This window comes from Pongo abelii, chromosome 11 (assembly GCF_028885655.2).
Source record: "Pongo abelii isolate AG06213 chromosome 11, NHGRI_mPonAbe1-v2.0_pri, whole genome shotgun sequence".
Taxonomy (NCBI): Eukaryota; Metazoa; Chordata; class Mammalia; order Primates; family Hominidae; genus Pongo; species Pongo abelii.
In genome coordinates, this window is record NC_071996.2 from 80699920 (window position 1) to 80722243 (window position 22324).

At 39.5% G+C, this 22324-nt stretch overlaps 1 protein-coding gene across 2 annotated transcripts in view; it reads right to left on the reverse strand.

Moving 5' to 3' along the window:
• The window catches only part of PDE11A (phosphodiesterase 11A), a 447272-nt gene extending 437400 nt beyond the window's left edge, over positions 1-9872 (reverse strand). For both annotated transcript variants that reach the window (XM_024243401.3, XM_054549537.2), the window contains exon 1: positions 8597-9872. In XM_024243401.3, the coding sequence (XP_024099169.2) occupies positions 8597-9508 (912 nt within the window). In that variant the 5' untranslated portion in view covers positions 9509-9872. The remainder of the gene's footprint in view (positions 1-8596) is intronic.
• Positions 9873-22324: the final 12452 nt, after the last annotated feature.

A 22324-nucleotide genomic window follows, 5' to 3' on the forward strand; every position in this document is an offset into this window, starting at 1 on the left:
AAATTATTAGATCTTGATTACAGGCATGATATTTAGTGTTCATTTATTCTTTAATGCCAGCTGCTAGAATTGATTTAGTTTGCAAGTGCTTGAGCCAAATATCATCATTTTTAAAAATTTTTAATATTTTGACAATAAAACTACAAATCATCAACTTGGAGATTTCATATGAGGATTTCAGACTAGAAAAATAGGCATGTTGATCAATTGTAACAAGAAATTTAACATGTGTGTGTTTGTCAAAGGTAGAATATTTATTATGGCCTCTAAATCCCGACAGCATAATGTTCATTTAAAGCATTTGATCTCTTTACATTTTAAAGTAATCATTTCTTGTGTTTCAGGGATTACGTATGTGTGGTACTGTGTTAAAAAGTACCTAGGATTTGTTTTAATGGGGTATGGTAAAGCAAACACAGAAATGACTGTCATGAAGAAAGTTCATACTCACAGACCCTAGAAACGGGAGGCACCACACACTGTGCAGGGCCGCATAGGGAAGGGCCAGGGTCAGTCCGGAGGCAGAAGTCAGGGCAGAGCATAGCACTTAACCTTTACTAGGGTCTTCAGGGAAGGATGAGTGAGACAGGGTAGGTAGCTGAGTAAGTTTAGGATTGGCTAGTTTGAATAATTTTGGCAAACTATGGGCTATAGGAGTGGTCTTTAGTTGTTGGGTACCTGGCCCTGGGTGATTTAGGGCAAGGAGAATATTGTCTGGGTGTATGAGAGTTTGATAAAGGAGATAGTTAGGGCTCTGAATCGGCTGATTTATATATCAGAGGTACCCTCAAAAGGGAGTTCTTCACTCTCTCTAGAAATTAGCTAGCCCTGGGAGGGGCATTCTCTCCAGGGTCGTAAGCCTCAAATGCTAGAACATCAAGAATACAGAAAATTCGGAATTATAGTCAATACAGGTACTACCACATTTTAGATCAAAACTCTCCTATTATGTTCAAAGTCCTTTCCAAAGACAACACTGTGAATAAAAACTGTGTATTTTAAAACATTAATAAGGCCTTACATTTCTGACTTTATCCATTGGAAAATGCTTTTCCATTATCTCATTGCAATCTAATGATTAGATTTGATGATTAGAGGTTTACAAAATACTATGGGGTAGACATGTCTGAACATATTATCCCTATATTATAGCTAAAAAACTAAGGCAGAACTGGGAATAGAACCACAATTCCTGACTGTAAGTCTAGAGCATGTTCTGTCACACTCTGATGCCTTTTACAGTTTAACAATATTATTAGTAACCTAAGAATTCAATTGTCAGGCAAATGGATTTAAAGAGATTGTACAGAGAACAGGTTGCACAAACTAGACCAAAGTCACCTCTTCGCTGTAGGTGTGTTTGGCCAAGGTTACCTTTTATGGATTGTCTTTGAGGATACAGAATCTCACGAATAAACAGAATAACTTGAAGAGAATAAGGGAGTCAGCTCCCTCACTTACCAACAGAGTCACTTTAAGCAAATTACTTAAACTGTCCAAGCCTCAGTTTCTCCTTTTGTAAAATGGGGGTGGTCATAGTTACCTCAGGGGATTGTTGAGAGGATTAAAAGAGACATTGCTTGCTAACGAGCTTTGTGGCTCAAAGTTAGTACTCCATAAATGAAGTTACTATTCATCCACAGTGAAGCTTCCCTCTACCTTCTGTTATTAAGTTAAAAAACAAAAAAAAAGTATACACCCTGCCAGGCTCAGTGGCACACATTTATAGTCCCAGCTACTCACGTGGTTGAGGTGGGAGGATCACTTGAGCCCAGGAGCTTTAATTCAGCCTGGGCAACATAGTAAGATCTTGTCTCTAAAGAAAAGAAAAAAATAGACACCCTAAAGAGGTATCTCATAGGTTTCCCCTTTTTTTTACTTCAGGTAAAAAAGATTTCTTCTCCTGAATTTGCGACAGCCTTTAAGCTATATGTTATGATGGGAAACATAATTTGTCATTAATATATGAAACCACTGTTCAGTCAAAAACAACCAATTAATGAAAAAAAACCTCAGGAATTATAGAAAGTATATTTTTTAATGCCAGAAAACCTTCTTTACTATTTTAATCCAAATAAATAAATATAGCCTCAATGCCTATAAATGACCAGGAACTGAAACTTCTCCTAAAATATTAGCAACTTAACCCACTCTTTTATGATTAAACTGCCTTTATCTGATTAAAATTTCACTTTCCAAAAGAATGTGGTTATATTGCAAAATGCTACCCTTAAAATAAGCAGCAAGCAATGTACCTCAAGGATCTTGTTGACTTTCCTATAAAACAACTCAAAGCTGTTTCAGAGAAAAGTTTGTATGACTCTTCAACATTATATTCAACATGAAACCCTAACTTCCAAATTAAGCCAGCCTTGTTAATAAACAGGTGACCCAAACCTCAGGAACCAAAATAAATTGGTCAGATTAGTAAACATTTAGCTTATGGGTTGAGAAAAAAATTTAGTTAACCTTAAATTACCTTTCCATGATTTTGTAGGAACTGTGCCTTTCTGTAGTCTATCCTCATGTACAAAGCAGCAAATGCAATTTGTCCTTGTGTTTATCACGATCATGTGTCTGTCAGGAAAAGAGGCTGAAATAGCAGAGTTTCCTACTTCAAACACAAAATCAACTCTGGTTCTGGGCTAGTGAACATGTTCGTGCGCTTGGGAGAATTTTTTTAAACACTGTGCAAAGCTGGAATAAGATTTCATGAAATTCCTTTATAATATCAGTGTTGGAGTATGATCAACATCTTCCTTTTTGGACAAATCTCAGCAACTCAATAACCCAAGTGTAGACCATATCTATCAGCACTGGCTCATCAGGGAACGAAGCACTCACATCGCTGAATTTTCTGGACACCTAAAATTAATTCCTCCTGAGGCAAACCAATGTGATTATTTCAATGGAGATTATTCCAAAAAGAAAACTGAAATTCAGCGAAGTATTAAATATTGTTATTCATATTAGAAAATGTATATAATAAATATATATCAGCATATTGCAATGCATTCTTAAATACAACTTTATGTATAATTTTTTGTGTTGTTTTCCAACTCCTCTCTTCAAGGATAAGGCACTCAGCTCTCCCTTCTCATATCATGAGAAGGCAAGCAGGTTCTAAATAAGCAAAGATGGAGAAGTAGTAGTCCTGGCAGAAAGGATGCAAAATACAGGAATAGAAAAGCACTATCTGGGCATTGAAAACAGCCTATAATTTAATTAGGATGGTGCTGAGGCCACATGAAGGGCTGCAGTAGACAAGGCTGGATTAAGACTGAACTTCTCTACCTTAGACTCCATATGACTCAGATTCAGGGCCCGCTTTATGAGTATGTGACCCGTGCAGTGGCATGAAAGACCCCTGCTTGAGGTTTAATGCCATGCTGTGTGCGATTCTTAATACTTTTTATTATTGAATTTGTGCTTTGTAAGCATAGTCCAATGGAACAATGGAGTATGGGCCCCAGAGTCCAGAACCTTGGTTCACATACAGTCTCCCCTCCCACTGCCTGCCCAGGACTGGTTTTTGGCCACCTGATCCCTGCTCCATGGTGTCCCAGGCCCCATCCATCCTCCCCAGTCTCACCTCTGCCCTTAGCAACCAGGTCACATGGGCTGAGGGAGAGGCCCACATCTCATGTCTGCCATTGCACTCTGCTCTTAGATGAGGTCTGGGGAGGGTGCGGAGAGGGGCAGGTGCATGCCCCACACCACCTCAGGGAAGTGCAAGGATGTGGCTCTCTTCACCCAGAGCTGGCAGCAGCATGGCACCTCAGGCAGGCAATTCAGCGGGGGCCCCTTGCCCACCCTCAATCCAAATACTGAGAATGCCCCAGCCTAGAGGTTGCAATCCCTTCGGACTCTCAGACTGGAGCTTGCTATGGATTAGGGGACAGACTCTTGGGAAGGGGAGACTGACTTCTCTAACCCCGGCCAGAGTCCTGCTTTACCATCTTGCACTAGGCTCCACAAATTATGTAGCTGGCCCTACTTAGAATCTTTCCCCTTAACCCAGCTTCTCTCCCTGTTCTGGATAAAGGCATCACACTTCCTCATATCTCCTGGATTTAGAATGTGAGTCATCATTGACCTCCCTCCCTCCTTTCCCAAATCCACACCCACAGGCCACTTCCCATCTGTCTCCTTCTGCCCATTCCCACTGTTCCTGCTTGAGTTTAATTGTTCATCATGGCTCCACCAGACCGTGACAGTAGACTCCTAATTATTTCCACAGCTTTGAGTGGCTCCACCAGACCATGACAGTAGACTCCTAATTATTTCCACAGCTTTGGGCCTCTCCTTGTTCAATCCATTCAGCTGCTGCCACCAGGTTACCCAAAATACCACTTTGATCATGCTAAGATATTTTTAATGGCTCCCTGTGGCCTACTCTTGGTGAAGTTCAAACTCTTTAGCTAGGTGTTCAAAGTCCTTCCTTCTTTTGTCCTCACCTTACTTTTGCAAATCATTCTATGACAATAGAATGTCATAGATATGCAATATGCAATATTTTGGCCAAATTAAACCACTCACTCTCCCTTATACATATTTTATGCTTGGTCATCACTGTGTCTCTGCTGAAGCTATTTTGTTGGACTTGGAATCACTTCTCCCTACCCCACAACTATCTCTAACTGGAAAATCTAATCCTATTTATAGCTTGAATGGTGCCTCCTCCTTGAAGTCTTTCATTATGAGCCCAGTCACAAAGTGACTCCATACTTGTCCAAGACTAACATCATTTAGTTTGTACAGCTTGGTACTAGTTTTTTGTGGACAGTACATGGCTGTCTACTGTACACCCCTGGAGAGCAGAAGCATATCCTGTCCTTTGTACACCCATAGGCCCTCTACCCAAGGCCTTGGGGATAATGGGCTCTCTGTGCATGTTTGTTGGAACTAATGAATAAACGAAGCTGTTGTGTAAACAGATCAGGCCTTCTGAAAGACAGGCGCACCTGTAACCCTTCAGCGTCATCCCCTTTCCTCCTCTCAGTTCATCTAACAAAACATCCTGCTGCTTTTCATACCCGGGCCCATCAAACACCTGTATTATCATTATCAACACAGACAAAAATTCACCTCACAATTTTTATGAATGTTTAAAGTGCTATATTCTGAATGCTTACAATAATCTCAAAGAGAACACCTGTTACTTGAATGTTCTTATTTTCAACCTCTTGAGGGCAATTTTTTCATTACTATATTAAAGTGGGCTGTTAAATAACTTATAACTATCTGGGGCAAAGGTATACTGCAGTCACTATGATCTGGACTGAATACCTAAAAACGAATTTTTTTTTTTCCATTTACAATTTATTTTTTTCCTAATTTCAAGTCTGTCTTTCAGGACTAATTGAGGAAAGTAATGCAAAATAATGAAATAAACTGAGGGGTTTTGGGCTGTCAGAACTTCTATTCAATTTTAGCATTTCATTAAATATTCTACCCTTGACTCCAGAATGCCACACTTATCATCATAATTTTGTCCCTTCAATGCCTTTCTCTTGCCCATATTAGGAACCCCCAAGAGTATCATCAATGTAATTATTAAATGATTAAATTTGGAAACTGTGCAATAAAAAAAAAATCTTACCTTCTGAAGAAAAAAATACACTGTCTGAAGCTGAGCAAGAAACACCTTAAAAATATAGTAGTTAACAAAGAATCAGGAAGGATGGTTACACATTTACATAAAAACTTCCAGATGCTTGCATATTTGGTACAAATTAAAACATCATGACAAAAGAACATGTATTTGGAAGGTTGTCAGTTTTCATTAAGAGAAATCTGTAACACCAGGAAATGGAAAGGATGGAGGAAAATGCTAGAACTGGGGAAGGATGCAACATCCTTCCCTACAACAACCCTATAAAAAGTTTACATTGCATGTCTTACTAAGAGGAACAAAGTATAGAACTTTTGATAGGCTAGGATATGGTGTTACCAACCACATTTAGGGACATTTTAAGTAGAGAATAGAAGGATAGATATTTTCATGTTCCTTGAATGTAAACCTGGTTCCAAAATACTTAATTTAAGGGTGGAGCATGGAAAAGATTAGGCTGGTCAAAATGTGCTGACTTCACATCTCAGTTCCAGATAAGGAGCAAAACAATGGAAAATAAGGTAAACAGAAAGAAAAAGAATATCAGCAAACTAGGTATCATCATTATCTTCATAAACTGTTACCATTTCCTGGGTAATTGCAATGTACCAGATATTATTTTAGGGGCTTTGACACAATATATCATTTTATTGAGATAAACAAAAATAATCTTTGCTAGGTAGGTATTATTGTCCCCATTTTATGGGTGAGGAAATTGAGGCTGTGAGAGATTAAGAAATTCTCCAAGGTCACACCATTGGTGACTGTAGCGTACCATAATAAAGAAAAAAAAAGTAGCTTTATCAAAGAAGAGTAGCATAATTAAAATGAAGAAAACTACACCAAGTTAAAAATACAGAGATACATAAAAGAAGCCAATGGAAAAAGAAAAGAGAAACTTTCTAACCAGATAGAAATGAAAACAAGGTAAACCCAGGGTAAATTCCCAACCCATATAGCACCTTTCCCCTACCTGCCTTTTGCCAGTCCTCACAACAACCCAGTCCCCTTTTGTGGTCATCATTACTACTCTGGGGGGAAAAGGAAAAACTCCTCTTTCCCAGTGTCAGCTTCCAAAAATATTAAAAGGCAACTTTGCTTTACACTCTGCAGAGTAAGGGTAGAGCCCACAGGAAGCATCAGCTGCCGAAAACCTGCTTTCCCCTGCCTGTGATGACACCTACAGCCACAATTCTAGATAGCAGCAAGACAAGTTAACTGTTGAAGAGGCTGAGAATTATGCTCTTAAAGAAAGGACAGTATGAAATAAAAGTTAGGGCCTGAAAGAGGACGGTAAGAAATAAAAGCTACAGAAATGGGAGAAAATCAATTAGGGATGAAGTTTAAAAGTAAGGGCAATAAGGAGAAAAGGCTGCAACCCCAGGCTAGAATAAGTATCATTGAACTAGGAAGGTATTTTTCTTTAGCCCAAGCATACAATAAGGATGTGGAAAAAAAATAGGAAAGAAGAAAATGTGTGATTGTTTTATTTCTCTAGAAATAATAATTTGTGACAAAATTTGTATAGAATCTTCAACATATCAATTATTAAATGCTTGTATTTCTTCTCATAGATTTCTAGGATTGTAGAGAAATAAACACTTGTTGAAAACCATTCATTGTTGCTTCACCTACACCTTTTAAAGTTTTCAAGAAAGATAAAATGAATAATGCACTTAGTCTATAATAAAAAGTTAACAAAAATGGTATTTTGACAAACATCCTTTAATATTAAAGTGTTAGGTTGGCAGATATCACACAAAAATATGAAACTTGGCTTTAGTAAAAGCTAGTCAATTTTCTATGTAAAACTGTCAACTTTCAGATGAAATAGATAAAATTTTACCTTTAGTGTCCTTCCCACTCTTTTTGCTATTCTCAGCAACAGCAACTAAACTCTAGAGAAACATGTAGCTCCCTGAGACCACTGGAAGAAGTACTTACCAGATGACTATAAAACTTTCCTAACCAAGGATGAGAATTTTTAATTCTTATGAACCCTGATGAAGTCTCATAGAAAATAACATCCAGTTTCATCACATTCAGTGAATAAATACTGAAGAAATTAGAACGGACTGGTTTTCAGATCCAGCAACTAATATCAAGTTCAAAATGCTGTGAAAATGAAAGGCTCAGAAAACCCAGATGAGGGCATGTTGAGTTTCCTTTTCCACTTGAAACTAACATGTTTACCCTGCTGATGGCTTTGGAGTTGCTAAAAAATTATCAATATTTGTTGTTTGTTTCATAAATTAAAAACCTACTTGCTCAGTCCTATCAAAGCTGACTACAGATAATGCTATATTTGAGCCTAAAGATAACTAGCCCCTCTATCTGTCCAATCTTTCTAATCTCAACAACAGAAACAGTTAAAATAGATACTAAGAAGGCACAAATGGGTCACAGGCCCATTTTTCCCCTGACTTTCCTCTTCTTTTCCTCTTTTCCCTACCTTACAACCTGTACAACTCTAATCTAGAGAAGGGAACAGGGAAGTAGTTAAGCACTTTGTTCTCTTTCCAATATTGACTTACAGAATGAAGCATTATGGTCCCCAAAAGACATCAAAGACACCAAAATGCTCATCTTAACACTGGAATTCTGGAGCACACATCTTTTTCTAGCAACTCACAAACACATACTAAAACCACACATTGATATCTTAAAGAGAGGAGGAGGGAGCTGTGGATGCCAGACCAGCCAAAGTGTCAAAGTGTTAAAGACAAAGTGTCTTGACAGAGAAATAAGTGGTGTTATTGGGTGATATATTAACTTCTCACAAGCCATTGGGTGTTAAGAAAGGACCAACACATCAAAGATGCTGTAGTAACATTCTAACTAGTCTAAACTCAGGAATTTAAATAGCAAGATCTGTATTGTAAAGAGCCTAAATTAATGTGTTCCTGGATGCCAGACGATAACCGAAGGCTTATCTCCCAAGCCAATGGGGCTCTGGGAGAAGGGGACAATGCAAAGTCCTACCTGGTAGGCATCAGGGATGTTGACCGTTTCTCCATGCTCCCCAACATAGCCAATGATACCTTTGCCCCAGGGGACCTGCACCTCATTTGAGTTCTCTGTGCTGCTGCAAGGCAGCAGAGGGGTTCCTGCATGCACATCAAAGAATTTGGAGACCAAGCTCTTCTTGCCAGCAGCTGCCCCTTCCACCAGGAAAAGAGAGCAGCGGTCAGCGTCCACCATAAGGCAGACAAAGATGAGAATCTTGTAGCTCAGGCTGGTGAGGTCAAGGTCATTGGAGATATCTTTGACCAATTCCAGAAAGAACTGACGCTCATTATGCTTTTTCAGGTGGCACTTGTAGTCGATGGCTGTAGGGGGATACTGAGGCAGATTCACTCTCGATTCCAGCAGCGCACTGAGAATATGGGCTGTGGTGGGGGGCAGGGAGCTTGCCTTCCGGAGAAGTGCCCTCCGTCGTACACTACTCAGGGGTTCCTGAGCCCGGGAGGTCACCTGTTCATCGTAGGTCCTGTTCACGTGGATGGCCTTGGAGCGGGCAAAACTCTTCCTTAGCTCTTTCTGAGAAGCTCTCCGCTGCAGGTTCCCATCGCCCCTGCTGCCACTGGCCCAGCTGGGACTCAAGGGAACGCCACCACAGTCCCCGCCACCGGGAAGGGGCTGGCTGTGGGGAGAGCCATTTGGTCCAGTGCCATCACCAACGCTGCTGCCACCTCTGCAGGTGCTGTGAGCCAAGCTGCTGGTACCAGCCAAAGAGGGCCTTGGACCTAAAGCCCCCTGACCCTGACTGTGCCTCTGCAGCCACTTTTCAACCATCTCCTGCTTCCCCTTCCGCATCAAGTAATCTTCAAACAACTCTGGGTGCCTGTCCAGGAAAGTTTCCACCTCCCCAAAGTCCAGACGGGAGGCTGCCATGGTCCTAGACAGCTTTCCTTGCCTGTCTACACGTGAACCAAATGTTTTCCTGCCCCGAGGCCTCTAGCTGTTCCTGCACATGTTCACCCCCACCAGTATTCCCAGTTCGGCGCCACCTCCCCTGGAGATTATTCCCAGCAGTGGAATCTGGGAGATGCCTCGTCCTTCTCTAGCTCAGAGTGGCTGACACCGACCCCACCCCCTGGTCCTGCTACTCCTGCTCCGCACAGGTGCCCTGCACTGAGCTGCCGCCGCTGCCCCGGCTCCTGTTTCGGAAATCGGAGCTATCGCTGCTCCTGTTCTGGCTGCCGCCGCCGCTGCTGTTGGAACTGCTGCTGTAACCGGATGAGTGGACCGCTGTGACAGGGAGGTAGGGCAGGACACGCCCCTGAGTGAGGCATGGAGCCTGGAGGGAGGAGAGAGGAGGAGGGAGCCACGGACGCCAGACCAGCCAAAGTCCACGGCCCAGGCTGCCAGGCGGTTCCTGGAAGAGTCTCTGGACGGCCGGAATCGGCGCCTGGGTACGCGACTCCTGATTGGAACACGATTAGAAGAGGGAAACGCACCTTGTTCCTTCCCCGCTTCTTGCTCCCTTACCTCCCCAACCCTCCCTACTCACCGCCCCTTAATCCGTTAGCGTTTCGAGGAGGCCCAGCGGGAACCCAGTGGGAGTCCGAGATAGAAGTGTTGATGTTTTGCAGGGATCTGAACACAGAAGCGGACTCCGAGGAATCGAGGGTGTCGTTCACCCTCAGAGACAGGCAGGGTTATTTTTCTGGGATGTGACTGTGGATTGTTGGTTCCCAGGATTCCTGGGACTTGCTCACTAACACTGCCCAGCGCCTTGTGGGTGCTCAGTAAATATTAATGGAATTGCATTTCCCCGAAAATAGCAAATAAAGTTTCCTATGTGAGCAATTCATGACTTTAACCAAATTCGTGTACCTGGGGTAGGGGTAGGTTACATAGAGAAAGGGTGTAAAACACAGTACAGAAAAAGAGTTTACCAGGTAGAGGAAGTAAGTGCTGAAGAGTTTGGGGTATTTAATAAACAGCAGGGAGACCAGCTAGGAGACAGTAAACCAAGCATAGAATCCTGGTAATTTGGAGCTGCTGGTTTCCAAGAAGGTGAGTGGTGATCAAGATTTAAAAAGAAAAAAAAAATGTTTAGTATAGTGCCTGAAACATAAAAAGTGCTCAGTAAATGTTAGCTGTTGTATTACTTTTGTTATTACTATTATTCTAAGGTGACGATGTATGGAAACTTTACTGCATGTAGCTATGTCTCTGGTCACTTGAGTGATCTGTCAGTAAAGATGGTTAGTGATATGTTGAAACTGGCTTGTAAGGACTCACGAGTACCTAGTTTAAAATCTCTTTCCAATTCTGTGTTCAGTCACATCATGGAGCTTGCAATCAGTCACAACGGGAATGTTTACACCATGGAAATCAGCAAATGTTATGTGTCAGGGTTTTTATTTTTAATGGACTGCTAATTGTTAAACATTTACCGATATGCAGTGGAAATAATCCAAATGTCCATCAGTTGAGGAATAGACAAATAAAATGCGATATCTCCATACAATGGAATATTATTCAATCATAAAATGGAATAAAGCACTGATACGTGCTAGTACTCGAATGAAGCTTAAAAGCATCATGCAAAGTGACAGAAGCCACTCACAAATGACCACATATTGTAAAATTTCATTTATAGGAAATGTCCAGAATAGGCAAATCCATACAGACAGAAAGTAGGTTACTTTCTAGATGGAAAGGAAGTGGGAGACTGTTAATGTGTATGAGTTTTTTTGGGGGGTGGGGGATAATAAAAATGTTCTAAATTGATTGTGGTGATAGTTGCACAATCTGAATATGCTGAAATTCATTGAATTGTACATTTAATTGAATGAATCTTATGGTATGTAAGTTATATTTCAATAAAGCTGTTACAAGACAACAACAAAAAACATTTACTACCCTGAGACTGGTGATAATACAGCAGCAGTGTTGTGCATGGAGACAAGAAAAGCACTGAGTAGAGATCTGATGAAAATGAAGCAACGAGCTTCTTAGGGAAGGGAGAGAAGTAGACCAACCCTGGGCTTCCTAGAAACAGAAAGTTTAATAAAGACACTTCCTTAATTCCATCTTCCATGTATTCATTATACAAGCAGTTGTTTGGCATTTATCATGTTCCAGGCTCCGGGGACAAAAGAAGACCAAGACAAAAGCTGTGCTTTTGACTAAAGATCTCCGTCTACAGCACCAAGAGATGTGAGAGTGGAGAAGAATACTGGAAAGGATGGGGAAAGCAATAGAAGAGAAATCCGAAAAAGTGAATTCAACATTTTGAGCTTGGTTTTGAATCGGCTGTAGCCATGTTCCCTGCTTGGTGTGTGAGGTCACTAAAGGAGTTAATGGTTGGGGAAGAAAATAAGAAAGTGACAGACAGCACACATAAGATAGTCCAGAGGGCTGTAATGGAGGACTGATAATGAGATGTGTGTTGGTGTGGCCACACTGCCATTTATCGTCACTCTCAATCTGCAGAATGGTATGTGTATTAGTCATAGTCCCAACAGGAAACAGAGCACACTCAAATTAAATTCCAAGAAGGTTAATTTACAAAGGAACAAATTACAAAGGTGGAATATAGGTAAACCACAGAAATAGTGAAGAAACCTGGGACTCATAGCGGTAGAGAAGTTACCACCCCTAGACATGAGGGGAAGAGGAGGAAAAAGTTACTGGGACTTGGAAGGAAAGAGGATTGGATAGTGACTTCTGCCTTGAGGGGAGCAGTGACAGCCCATCAAAAGGCATCAACAGGCCAAGCATGGTGGCTCATGCCTGTCATCCCAGCACTTTGGGAGGATGAGGCAGGCAGATCACTTGGGGTCAAGAATCGAGACCAGCCTGCCCAACATGGCGAAACCCTATCTCTACTAAAAATACAAAAATTAGCCTGGAATGGTGGCATGCACCTGTAATCCCAGCTACTCAGGAGGCTGAAGCAGGAAAATTGCTTGAACCTGGGAAGCAGAGGTTGCAGTGAGCTGAGATCGCACCACTGCACTCCAGCCTAGGCAACAGAGTGAGACTCTGTCTCAAAAAAAAAAAAAAAAAGGCATCATCAGCTCAAGCTAACCTCAAAGGAGGGATATTAGGAATAAATATTAATAATAGCTAGAACTTATTCTTTTCCCTCTCTTCTATCAGTGATCAGATATAAGCTAGAAGGTATTGAAGCCTGTTGATACTTCATCCTCACAGGGCAAAGAGTAGGAGGGGACAAAGGAGGATCTGTATAAGATCTGGCAGGGTGAAAGGATGATTCTTGGCCCTATATGGAAACTTGAAGAGGTCCCCTTAGGAAATAATGGAAGAGGTCCCACTAGGAAAGAATGGCCCAATATGGAACCTTGAAGGGGTTCCTTTGGTAAAGAAAATAAAAATATATTTCCCTTTAGGAAATATAGCTCCAAACAATTTTCTGTGTAATTCTGACCTCTTCTGCTTATCTGCTAATTCCATCAAAACTATCTATAATACACTCTATGACAACATTTGCAGTCTATAAAGCCCCCTCAGGCACAAACTATCATACCAGAAAAGGTATGACATTGTGAAGATACTGTGCAGTCCATAGAATCCCCCAGGGCACTATCACACATGAAAAGGCACGATACTGTGAAGATAGATCACTCAGAGCAAGGAAGAGACTCTGCAGGCTCCTCCTCCATCTACCCTTTCCCATCTCTACCAGTCTGTAAAGATTGTCCAAGTAGCCTCTCATTAAAGAACATAAAGGAGTCTTCCTATTTGTATTTTTCAAGAATAAGAAGTTCCTTTTTAATATAAGTATTTATTTCTTTATCATGGCCAATTAGCATTTATTGAGTACTTTCAAAGTGCAAAACATTAGGTGGCAGGCAAGATAACTTTTGTTATTCCAAAGGGGACCCATTACATTTTTAGTACTGGATGGAAGCTTATAGTTCATCTAGTACTATGCTTTCCACATTTTGTTCATGGTTACATTGAAATCTAGAGCAGACACATAACTCTTCCAAAGTCACCTGCTAGGCCAACCTCTGATCTACTCATAGTTCCATCCCACCCTTACCAACATCTCACAACTTGCTATTAACCTCTTAAAGCCCAGTGAATTTCTGTCTCCTAAGTTTGCCTCCTAATTATTCGTCTCCTAAAACAGACATTACTGACTTTTATTGTGTGACCACTGAGCATCATCAAATACATAAAGGGAGGCTGAAAACTTAGTTACTTGAAACAACAATTTTCCTACTTCTCACAGTTCTGTAGGTTAACTAGTGGTTCTTCTCTTTCACTTGGTATTGGCTGAAGTCACTCATGTGGCTGCATTCAACTGGCAGCTGGGATGTGCTGGATAGTCCAGTAAGGCCTCTCATACATATCTAGGGCCTCAGTGCTGACTTGTGGCTGAGGCTGCTCAGTTTTTCTCCAGGAGATCTCTTTCCACATTTTATCTAATTTTCCAGTTCCTCTTTACGTGGCTTCTGGCTCTGGTAGGATAACCTGTCCTTCCTTACAATATGGCATCTGGGTTTCAAGAGGGAGTGTTGCAAGAGGGTAAGCCCAATATGCAAGAGCCTATCAGGCCTATACAATAGTTGTTAATGTCCCATTGATCAAAGCCAATTATATAGCCAAGCACATCAGTTGAGAGAGGGACAAGGACATGAATACTCACAGGTATGGTTCACTGGGAGCCACTCATCTAACAATTCACCACACAAACTCTCTCCTGAACCTCAGAGCCCCATTTCTTTATTTCTTTTCTTTTCTTTCTTTCTTTTTTTTTTTTTTTTGAGACAGAGTCTCACTCTGCTGCCCAGATAAGTGCAGTGGCATGATCATGCCAAAGCCCCACTTCTAACTACTGCAAAATATTTCCTCCTAAATGTTTCACAGGCACCTCAAATTTCTCATCTCCAAGATCACTCTTACTCCCACCCACATGAAATCACTCAATCCAGTATATTTTACTGCAGAAATTTCTGTTTAAATCCAGCTGCCTTCTCCAAGCCTGCTTTCCTTAATTCAAGCCTTCATTATCTGTCCATTCTCTACCAACCAGTATCACCTTCCACATAACAAACGTAAAAATGGCACATTAAGGCCTTGTCAAAAGGCAAGTAATGAGTCAAACTGCAGCTCCACAAAACCTATGTCCACCAGAATCTGTGAATGTCACCTTACTGGGAAGAGGGTCTTTGCAGATGTAATTAAAGATCTCAAGATAAGATCATCCTGGATTTAGGGTGGGTTCTAAATCCAGTGACACTTTCCTTATAATATATGTACAAAAGAGAAGACAGAGACATACAGAGGAGAAGGTAGTATGAAGACTGAGGTACAGATGGAGTGATGGGTCTACAAGCCAAGGAATATCCAGGATTACTGGTGGCCACCTCATTCTAGAAGACAGGCATGAAACAGATGCTCTTAGGAAAAAAAAAATCAATCTTCTGAATGCCTTGATTTTGGAGTTGTGGCCTCCAGAACTGTCAGAGAATAAATGTATGTTGTTTCAAGTCACCATGTTTGTGGTAATGTGTTACAGCAGCCCTAGGAAACGAATGCAAGAGCTTTCCTCATTGCACCTTTATTTTCCATCTCTCTTCTCACCTCCTGCCACAACTCTCCAAGTATTCTCCCCTTCTCTCTTCTGGGCTTCTAATTGAAATGCTCTTCTCCCCTTCCCTGACTCTCAAACTTCTCTTTTCCATTAACATCTATTTCAAATGTCACACATCCTATGTTTCCTGCTTCCCCAGTAAAAAGCTGTGCTGTGTCCTATGTGTCCTGCTTCCACACATTTGGTCATCTACCTGCTAGAAACCATTGAACACTTGGTGTTTATTCAACCCAACACGATGCATTTAATTCTCCATTTAAAAAATATTTTACATTAAAACACACTTTACTACTCTTTTATCTCTTCTTTTATCAATTTAGAAATTAAAAGCACTCTGAGCCAGAAGCCCACCTACATTCATAGTTGTATTAAAGATTAATAAGTATCTAGAAGGTAAGTTTTTAAAATTTCAAAGATATCTTGGTGAATGATAATGACCCATAAAGTTACAGAAAAATGAGCTTCAATATCATGCCATAAATGTTTTACATATTTTCTTCATCTTAAAATCAAGAGTATTTTTCACCAGAAAAATCAGCAATAATCAAAATATCTTGCTGAAGAATAATTTGTTGATAAAAAATTGGTTGGTTTTTCATTATTGAAAATATTTTCTATATATTTGGAGATTCAAACCTAGCAGAGTATGGATAAATTCAATATTTAAAATATTCCTTGAATCTTCATAAAGGTAACTTCACTAAAATATCTTAAATAATCAAGACTGTTGAGTTAAGACATTGACAATATAAAATAGTCTAAGAGTCATCTCTTTCCTCAAGGAACATGTACAGTCTAGCTAGAGAGGTAGAACATTTACATTAAAGAACAACTGACAATACAAGATACCACTGATGAAGGCTGACAGACAAGGAATTCTATTTTCTAAAAATCAGAAGTATCCTTAAATGCAATACGATATTTTTATATTCAATAGCAATCCATAACTAGTATTAAGATTGAGAGTATAGACATACTAATAATAGAACAAAAGGAGGAAAAAGCTGGAGGGAAAAATTCAACAACAGATTCTTTTTTTCTTCAACTTTTATTTTAAGTTCTGGGGCACATGTGCAGGGTGTGCGGGTTTGTTACCTAGGTAAAGGCGTGCTGCACAGATCAACACATCACCTAGGTATTAAGTCCAGCATGCATTAGCTATTTTTCCTGCTGCTCTCCCTCCCCCGTCCCCTTGATGGGCCCTAGTGTATGTTGTTCCCCACATCCCCATGTCCATGTGTTCTCATTGTTCAGCTCCCACTTGTAAGTGAGAACAAGTGAGAACATTTCTATTCCTGCGTTAGTTTGCTGAGGATGATGGCTTCCAGTTCCATTGATGTCCCTGCAAAGTACATGATCTTGTTCCTTTTCATGGCTGCATAGTATTTCATGGTGCATATCTATCAAATTTTCTTTATCCAGTCTATCATTGATAGGCATTTGGATTGATTCCATTTCTTTACTATTGTGAATAGTGCTGCAATGAACATAAACATGCATGTACCTTTGTAACAGAATGATTTATATTCCTTTGAGTATATACCCAGTAATGGAATTACTGGGTCAAATGCTATTTCTGGTTCTAGATCTTTGAGGAATTGTCATGCTGTCTTCCACAATGGTTGAACTAATTTATGTTCCCACCAACAGTGTAAAAGCATGCCTTTTTCTCCACAAACTCACTAGCGTCTGTTGTTTCTTGGCTTTTTAATAATTGCCAAGAAACAATTCTGACTGGCATAAGATGGTATCTCATTGTAGTTTTCATTTGCATTTCTCTAATGGTCAGTGATGTTTAACATTTTTCATACGTTTGTTGGGCACATGAATGTCTTCTTTTGAGAAGTGTCTGTTCATGTCCTTTGCCCATTTTTTAATGGAATTGCTTTTTTCTTGTAAATTCTTTAAGTTCCTTGTAGACTCTGGATATTAGACCTTTGTCAGATGGATAGATTGCAAAAATTTTCCTCCATTCTTTAGATTGTCTGTTCACTCTGGTGATAGTTTCTTTTGTTGTGCAGAAGCTCTTTAGCTTAATTAGATCCCATTTGTCAATTTTTGCTTTTGTTGTGATTGCTTTTGGTGTTTTTGTCATGAAATCTTTGCCACAGTGCCTATATCTTGAATGGTATTGCTTAGATTTTCTTCTAGGGTTTTTATGGTTTTGGGTTTTACATTTAGGTCTTTAAAACATCTTGGGTTAATTTTTGTATAAGATGTAAGGAAGGGGTCCAGTTTCAATTTTCTGCATATGGCCAGCCAGTTCTCCCAGCATCATTTATTAAATAGGGAATCTTTTCCCCATTGCTTGTTTTTGTCAGGTTTGTCAAAGATCAGATGGTTGTAGGTGTGCAGTCTTATTTCTGAGTTCTCTATTCTGTTCCATTGCTCTATGTGTCCAACAACAGATTTTAATTTAGGTTTGAATTCAGGGAAGTTATATAGAAGAAGAAGGGCAGAAATAAATATTAAGCACTGATGCCTTTCTTCTTAACTGCCATGCCTTCATTCACTAAATCAAAAATAATTAATCATTCCAGCACTGTTTTACATGTCTTATAGGAAAAATTTTATAAAATTAGAATATAAATGCCTTATCATTTAAAAGACAGTTTCCATTAGTCTCATTCGTTATTTATGGCTTGATTCAAAGATGAAATATTACTCCCAAGAGTAACTTCCACAGCAACTAATATATTAAAAAAAACATGCCAACCCTCAATTAATTATTTTATTTTTTGAGTGATCATGATAAATGACAGACGAGCAAGGCCAACCAGCTCTAGTTTCAAATAAGCATTTTTTAAAAATATACTGTACAAGTTATTCATAAAACATTTATAATGTTTTAATGTCAGAATTTATCTTTCCAAAATAAATATATCAAAATTAAAGATAGTTTGAACTTTGAGAAACCATGAATCTGTTGCCAAATTAATCTTACTAATGTGCAATGTAATGTGAAATAGTACTAACATAATTAGTTATCATTCTGGAAACTCCAATTACATCACAACTACGTGTTATAAAAACAGCTAATGAATATACCCTTGTGCATTAAAGAACAAATCAAGACAGAACCCGATGCCAGATATTCCTCCTGAAGTTTAGCCTCTGAAAAATTTTCTCACTTGTGTATACATACACATTTTTGGCACATAACCTGCTTTTTAATGAGACTCTTGTGTTTATAGGAAAACTTTTCTACAAGCTATTTTATCACCAAGAAATAGACCAATTTAAATGTCTTACCAGTTTATAAAAGAAAATATAGAGAAAAAGAAAAAATTGAGCAAATTATTCAATTCATGCTATACTATAATAATAAGGTAAAGAATTTGGTTAATTTCAGTCTCTCATCAAATATTCTTTTGAGCAAAGTAGGAAGTGTCATTTGTTAACAATGACCAAAATGGCATCTTTCTCAGCCTGGCTGCCTTTGCCTGCATTCTTTCACCCATCTCTTCAAACCGGACCTCACCAAATTTTCCCCTACTAAATGAGCTTAACCCTCCAAGGATATTCTGACACTGACCTTGGAGGGAGTTTTAAGCTCAGTCTTTTCTTTCTTCAGTTGCAAACAATTCTGGTGATTTTCTTTCAACATTTGCACAAGTAATTTTTTTAAAAATTATTAAAAGTTATCATTTTCACACTTACTGTCAAAGGTTTCCTCACAAAAGGACACCAAGGTTGAAGTCATCTGCATTTCTGCAATAGAACTCACACTTTAAATATGTATCAGAGACTACCCAGTACTTCGTAGGTTGGCTTTTCTCATTTAGATTTCCAATTGAAGTGGGAGCAGTGCTATCTGTCACACAGTCATAGTGAAGGCCATTGTGGGGGGCTTCAGGCACAATGTCATCTCCATCACCACCTTTAATTATTTTCTTTTAAGTTGATCTCAATTTCCCTTTTGCATATTCCCACTAGTACCAAGCCATGGTGGAGCAAGATGCCTCAGTTTCTATATCTGCAAAATGTGAATCATTAATAGAATTGTGAGTATTAAATGAGTTAATATGGGTACAGCACTTAGAATAGTATCTGTACAAAAGGAGCAGGATTGAAAATAAAAGAAAGAAACAGAACAGTTTCGGTCACATAGTAAACTCTCAATAAATGTTAGCCATTCTATTACTATTGTTGTTATCATTAATTTAGCCACCAGTCCATATACCTGAAAGAAATGCAATTTTAAAATACGTATACCATTTTTTAATAGTAAAACCTTTTTTAAAAACCATATGTCAACTAAAAAATGACAGAGTTCATAAATTTCAACCCTCATAAGTGTTGCAGCCTGCAGGGTGGCCATTCTAACACGCTGGGAAGCATAGTCTCCAGTCAGAAGCTGGAAACAGACACTTTGAGGGAAGGGCAAAGGGAACAGGAATTTATGTTTAACAGGGTGGCCAAACATACATATTCAATCAGCTATAGGAGGAGTCATGAATACTTATGAAAGAAGAAACAAAGTGCATGCGCAGTTCAGCTGTACGTCCCTTCATGGGGCCCACGTACAAAAAACAGCAGCATTAGCATGATCCAAGGGTGATGTTTTTGCTCTCTGACATCAAATGTAAAGCAGAGGACACGAAAACCCTCACTGTGCATTCTGGGTGGACTGGCCAGAACCACTCCATGGTCGGTGCGGCAGCATCAAGTGACTGGTTGTTATCAGTGAAAGGGCTAGTTTCTGTTGTACTCTTAGGGGAGAGTTAGCCTGGGAGAAAGTGTAACAAGCCATATCTGACCTCTCACACAATCATGGCTGAGAACTTAGTTTTCAAGATTACTCTGATACCCTTGGCCAAGAGACGGTCTGTTCAGTCAGTTGTAGGGCTTAGAATTTTACTTGTATTTCTCACATACTTTCTGCTAGTTAGGGCTAATTGAAAAATCACTGTACAGAAAAACAGAACTCAGTAGAACTAAAAGTTTTTTTTTTTTTTTTTTTGAGTTGGAGTCTTGTTCTGTCACCTAGGCTGGAGAGCAGTGGCGCAATCTCACCTCACTGCAACCTCTGCCTCCTGGGTTCAAGCAATTCTCCTACCTCAGCCTCCCAAGTAGCTGGGATTACAGGCATCTGCCACCATGCCCGGCTAATTTTTGTATTTTTATAGAAACGGGGTTTCACCATGTTGGTCAGGCTGGTCTCAGACTCCTGACCTCAAGTGATCCACCCACCTCAGCCTCTCAAAGTGCTGGGATCACAGGTGTGAGCCACCTCGCCCAGCCAATAGAACCAAATATTTGAAGGAGCACAAAAGTGTTAGGAAATTGAACCAACTTGAGAAGCCAGAAAATAAAAACAAAAATTTTTTTAAAGTACTGCTCAGAAAAATGACACACTTGTTTTTCCAAAGAACTGGCTATGTTGGTCTCCACAGACTGGCCAAGAAAGCACATGTCCAGGGAAGTCATATAGATTCAAAGAGCCCTACCAGAAAGTGTCTGAATTACCTTTTCCTGCTAAAGTAGTTCATCATACCTTTGATTGGCTGTACAACTAATAACACCACATTCCCAAAATACATACAAAATAAGTTTCCTAATAACTTGCTATGCAGGAAAATGTTCCTCTTTCTGGATTTTCATAAAATAATATGAAATTTAGTGACAGAAAACAGTTTCACGGATTTTGCTTTTGCACCTGACAAAATTTTTTAGTGACTTTGAGCTATACTTTTAGTTTTTCTTCTTTTACGAAAAGGATAATATATGCTTGTAAAAATTTAAACATAAGATTATATAAAGAAAAAATAAGTCTTCCATCTCCATTCCCAAGAAACACATACTTATCAGTGTGGTATGTATCAATAGCCAATAGCTATATAGATACCTTCATATATACACAAACATACATATTCTTGTATGTATAGAAAAAAACAATATAGAAAAGCGAGCCATTCTATAAGATCCATCAGAAATTTGCTTTCTTTACTCAATAGTGTATTATAGCTATCCCTCCATGTCAGAATAGGTAAAACCTCAAAAGTATAAAAATCCAAAAAGACTTTTATCTTCAAGTAAAATTAACACTCCAAGGTAAAAAGACCATGTTTATTCTAAGCAGAATTGCAAGAGAAATAACTTTCTTTTCTAAATCAGAATTTAACCTCAATGACAAATTACCTCCTTGAGCAGCTCAGTGAGGTTCTTGGATATAACTGGGGAATAGAATCTTCTAGTCCTAGCTATCAAATAATCTCAGTTATCTAATTTCTTCATGCTTCAGGTAAAATTGCACAATAATTTGATCACTAGCCTGTAGTCAATCTAAACTTGGATTTTACAAAGGCTTGGTTTATTGCTCACATATCACTACTGGAGAAGTAGTCAGAGAGTAAGAAATGCTGATGGTTTCGCAAGCCAGAATGCAGACACGAACAAGTCTGACATGGGAGCAGGCAGGCTGCAAGCAACTATACAAACTAGAAAAAAGAATAAAGCGAAGTTGACGCATAGGGCATGACTGGTCGGGTTAACAGGTAAGTCAAAGAGCAATGAAACTGGGTTCAACAGAAAGATTGTATGAAGCGAAAATACAAGCAAAAAAAAATGCATATACATGTTTATGGTAGATAGCTTTTTTCTTTTTTGCAATTATTTACTACCCTCTTCCCTCTAAAAGAATGACAAACTATTGTCATGTGACTTGCATTCCTCCTTCAGGGAACGTATACCTTCTCATTTAATTGACATTGGCCTTGCCCACTTAACATAAGTTTTGATCAGTGGAATGTGAGCACCCATTATGTATGCCACATCTAAGCAGAAGCTTCCTGAAACATCAGGAGCTTCTTCCATGGCTCCTAGACTTTCCTTCTGCCACACGAGTGGGAATGTCCATATAGGTACTTCTTTAACCTGGGTTCTAGAATGAGAAGATACTTGGAGCAAAACCACATCCAACCACAGCCTATATGCCATGTGAATGAGAAATATTAATAAATGTTTTGTTGTTGCAGGTCCCTGAGATTTTGTTACTATAGCAAGTTGACATACAGAAATTGGTACCTAGATGTGAGGTGCTGCTATTACCAAAATATATGGCCCTATATTCAATACCTGACAGAGAGTGGCATGGAAACTATTATCGGGAGCTGGAAAAATGGTAACCC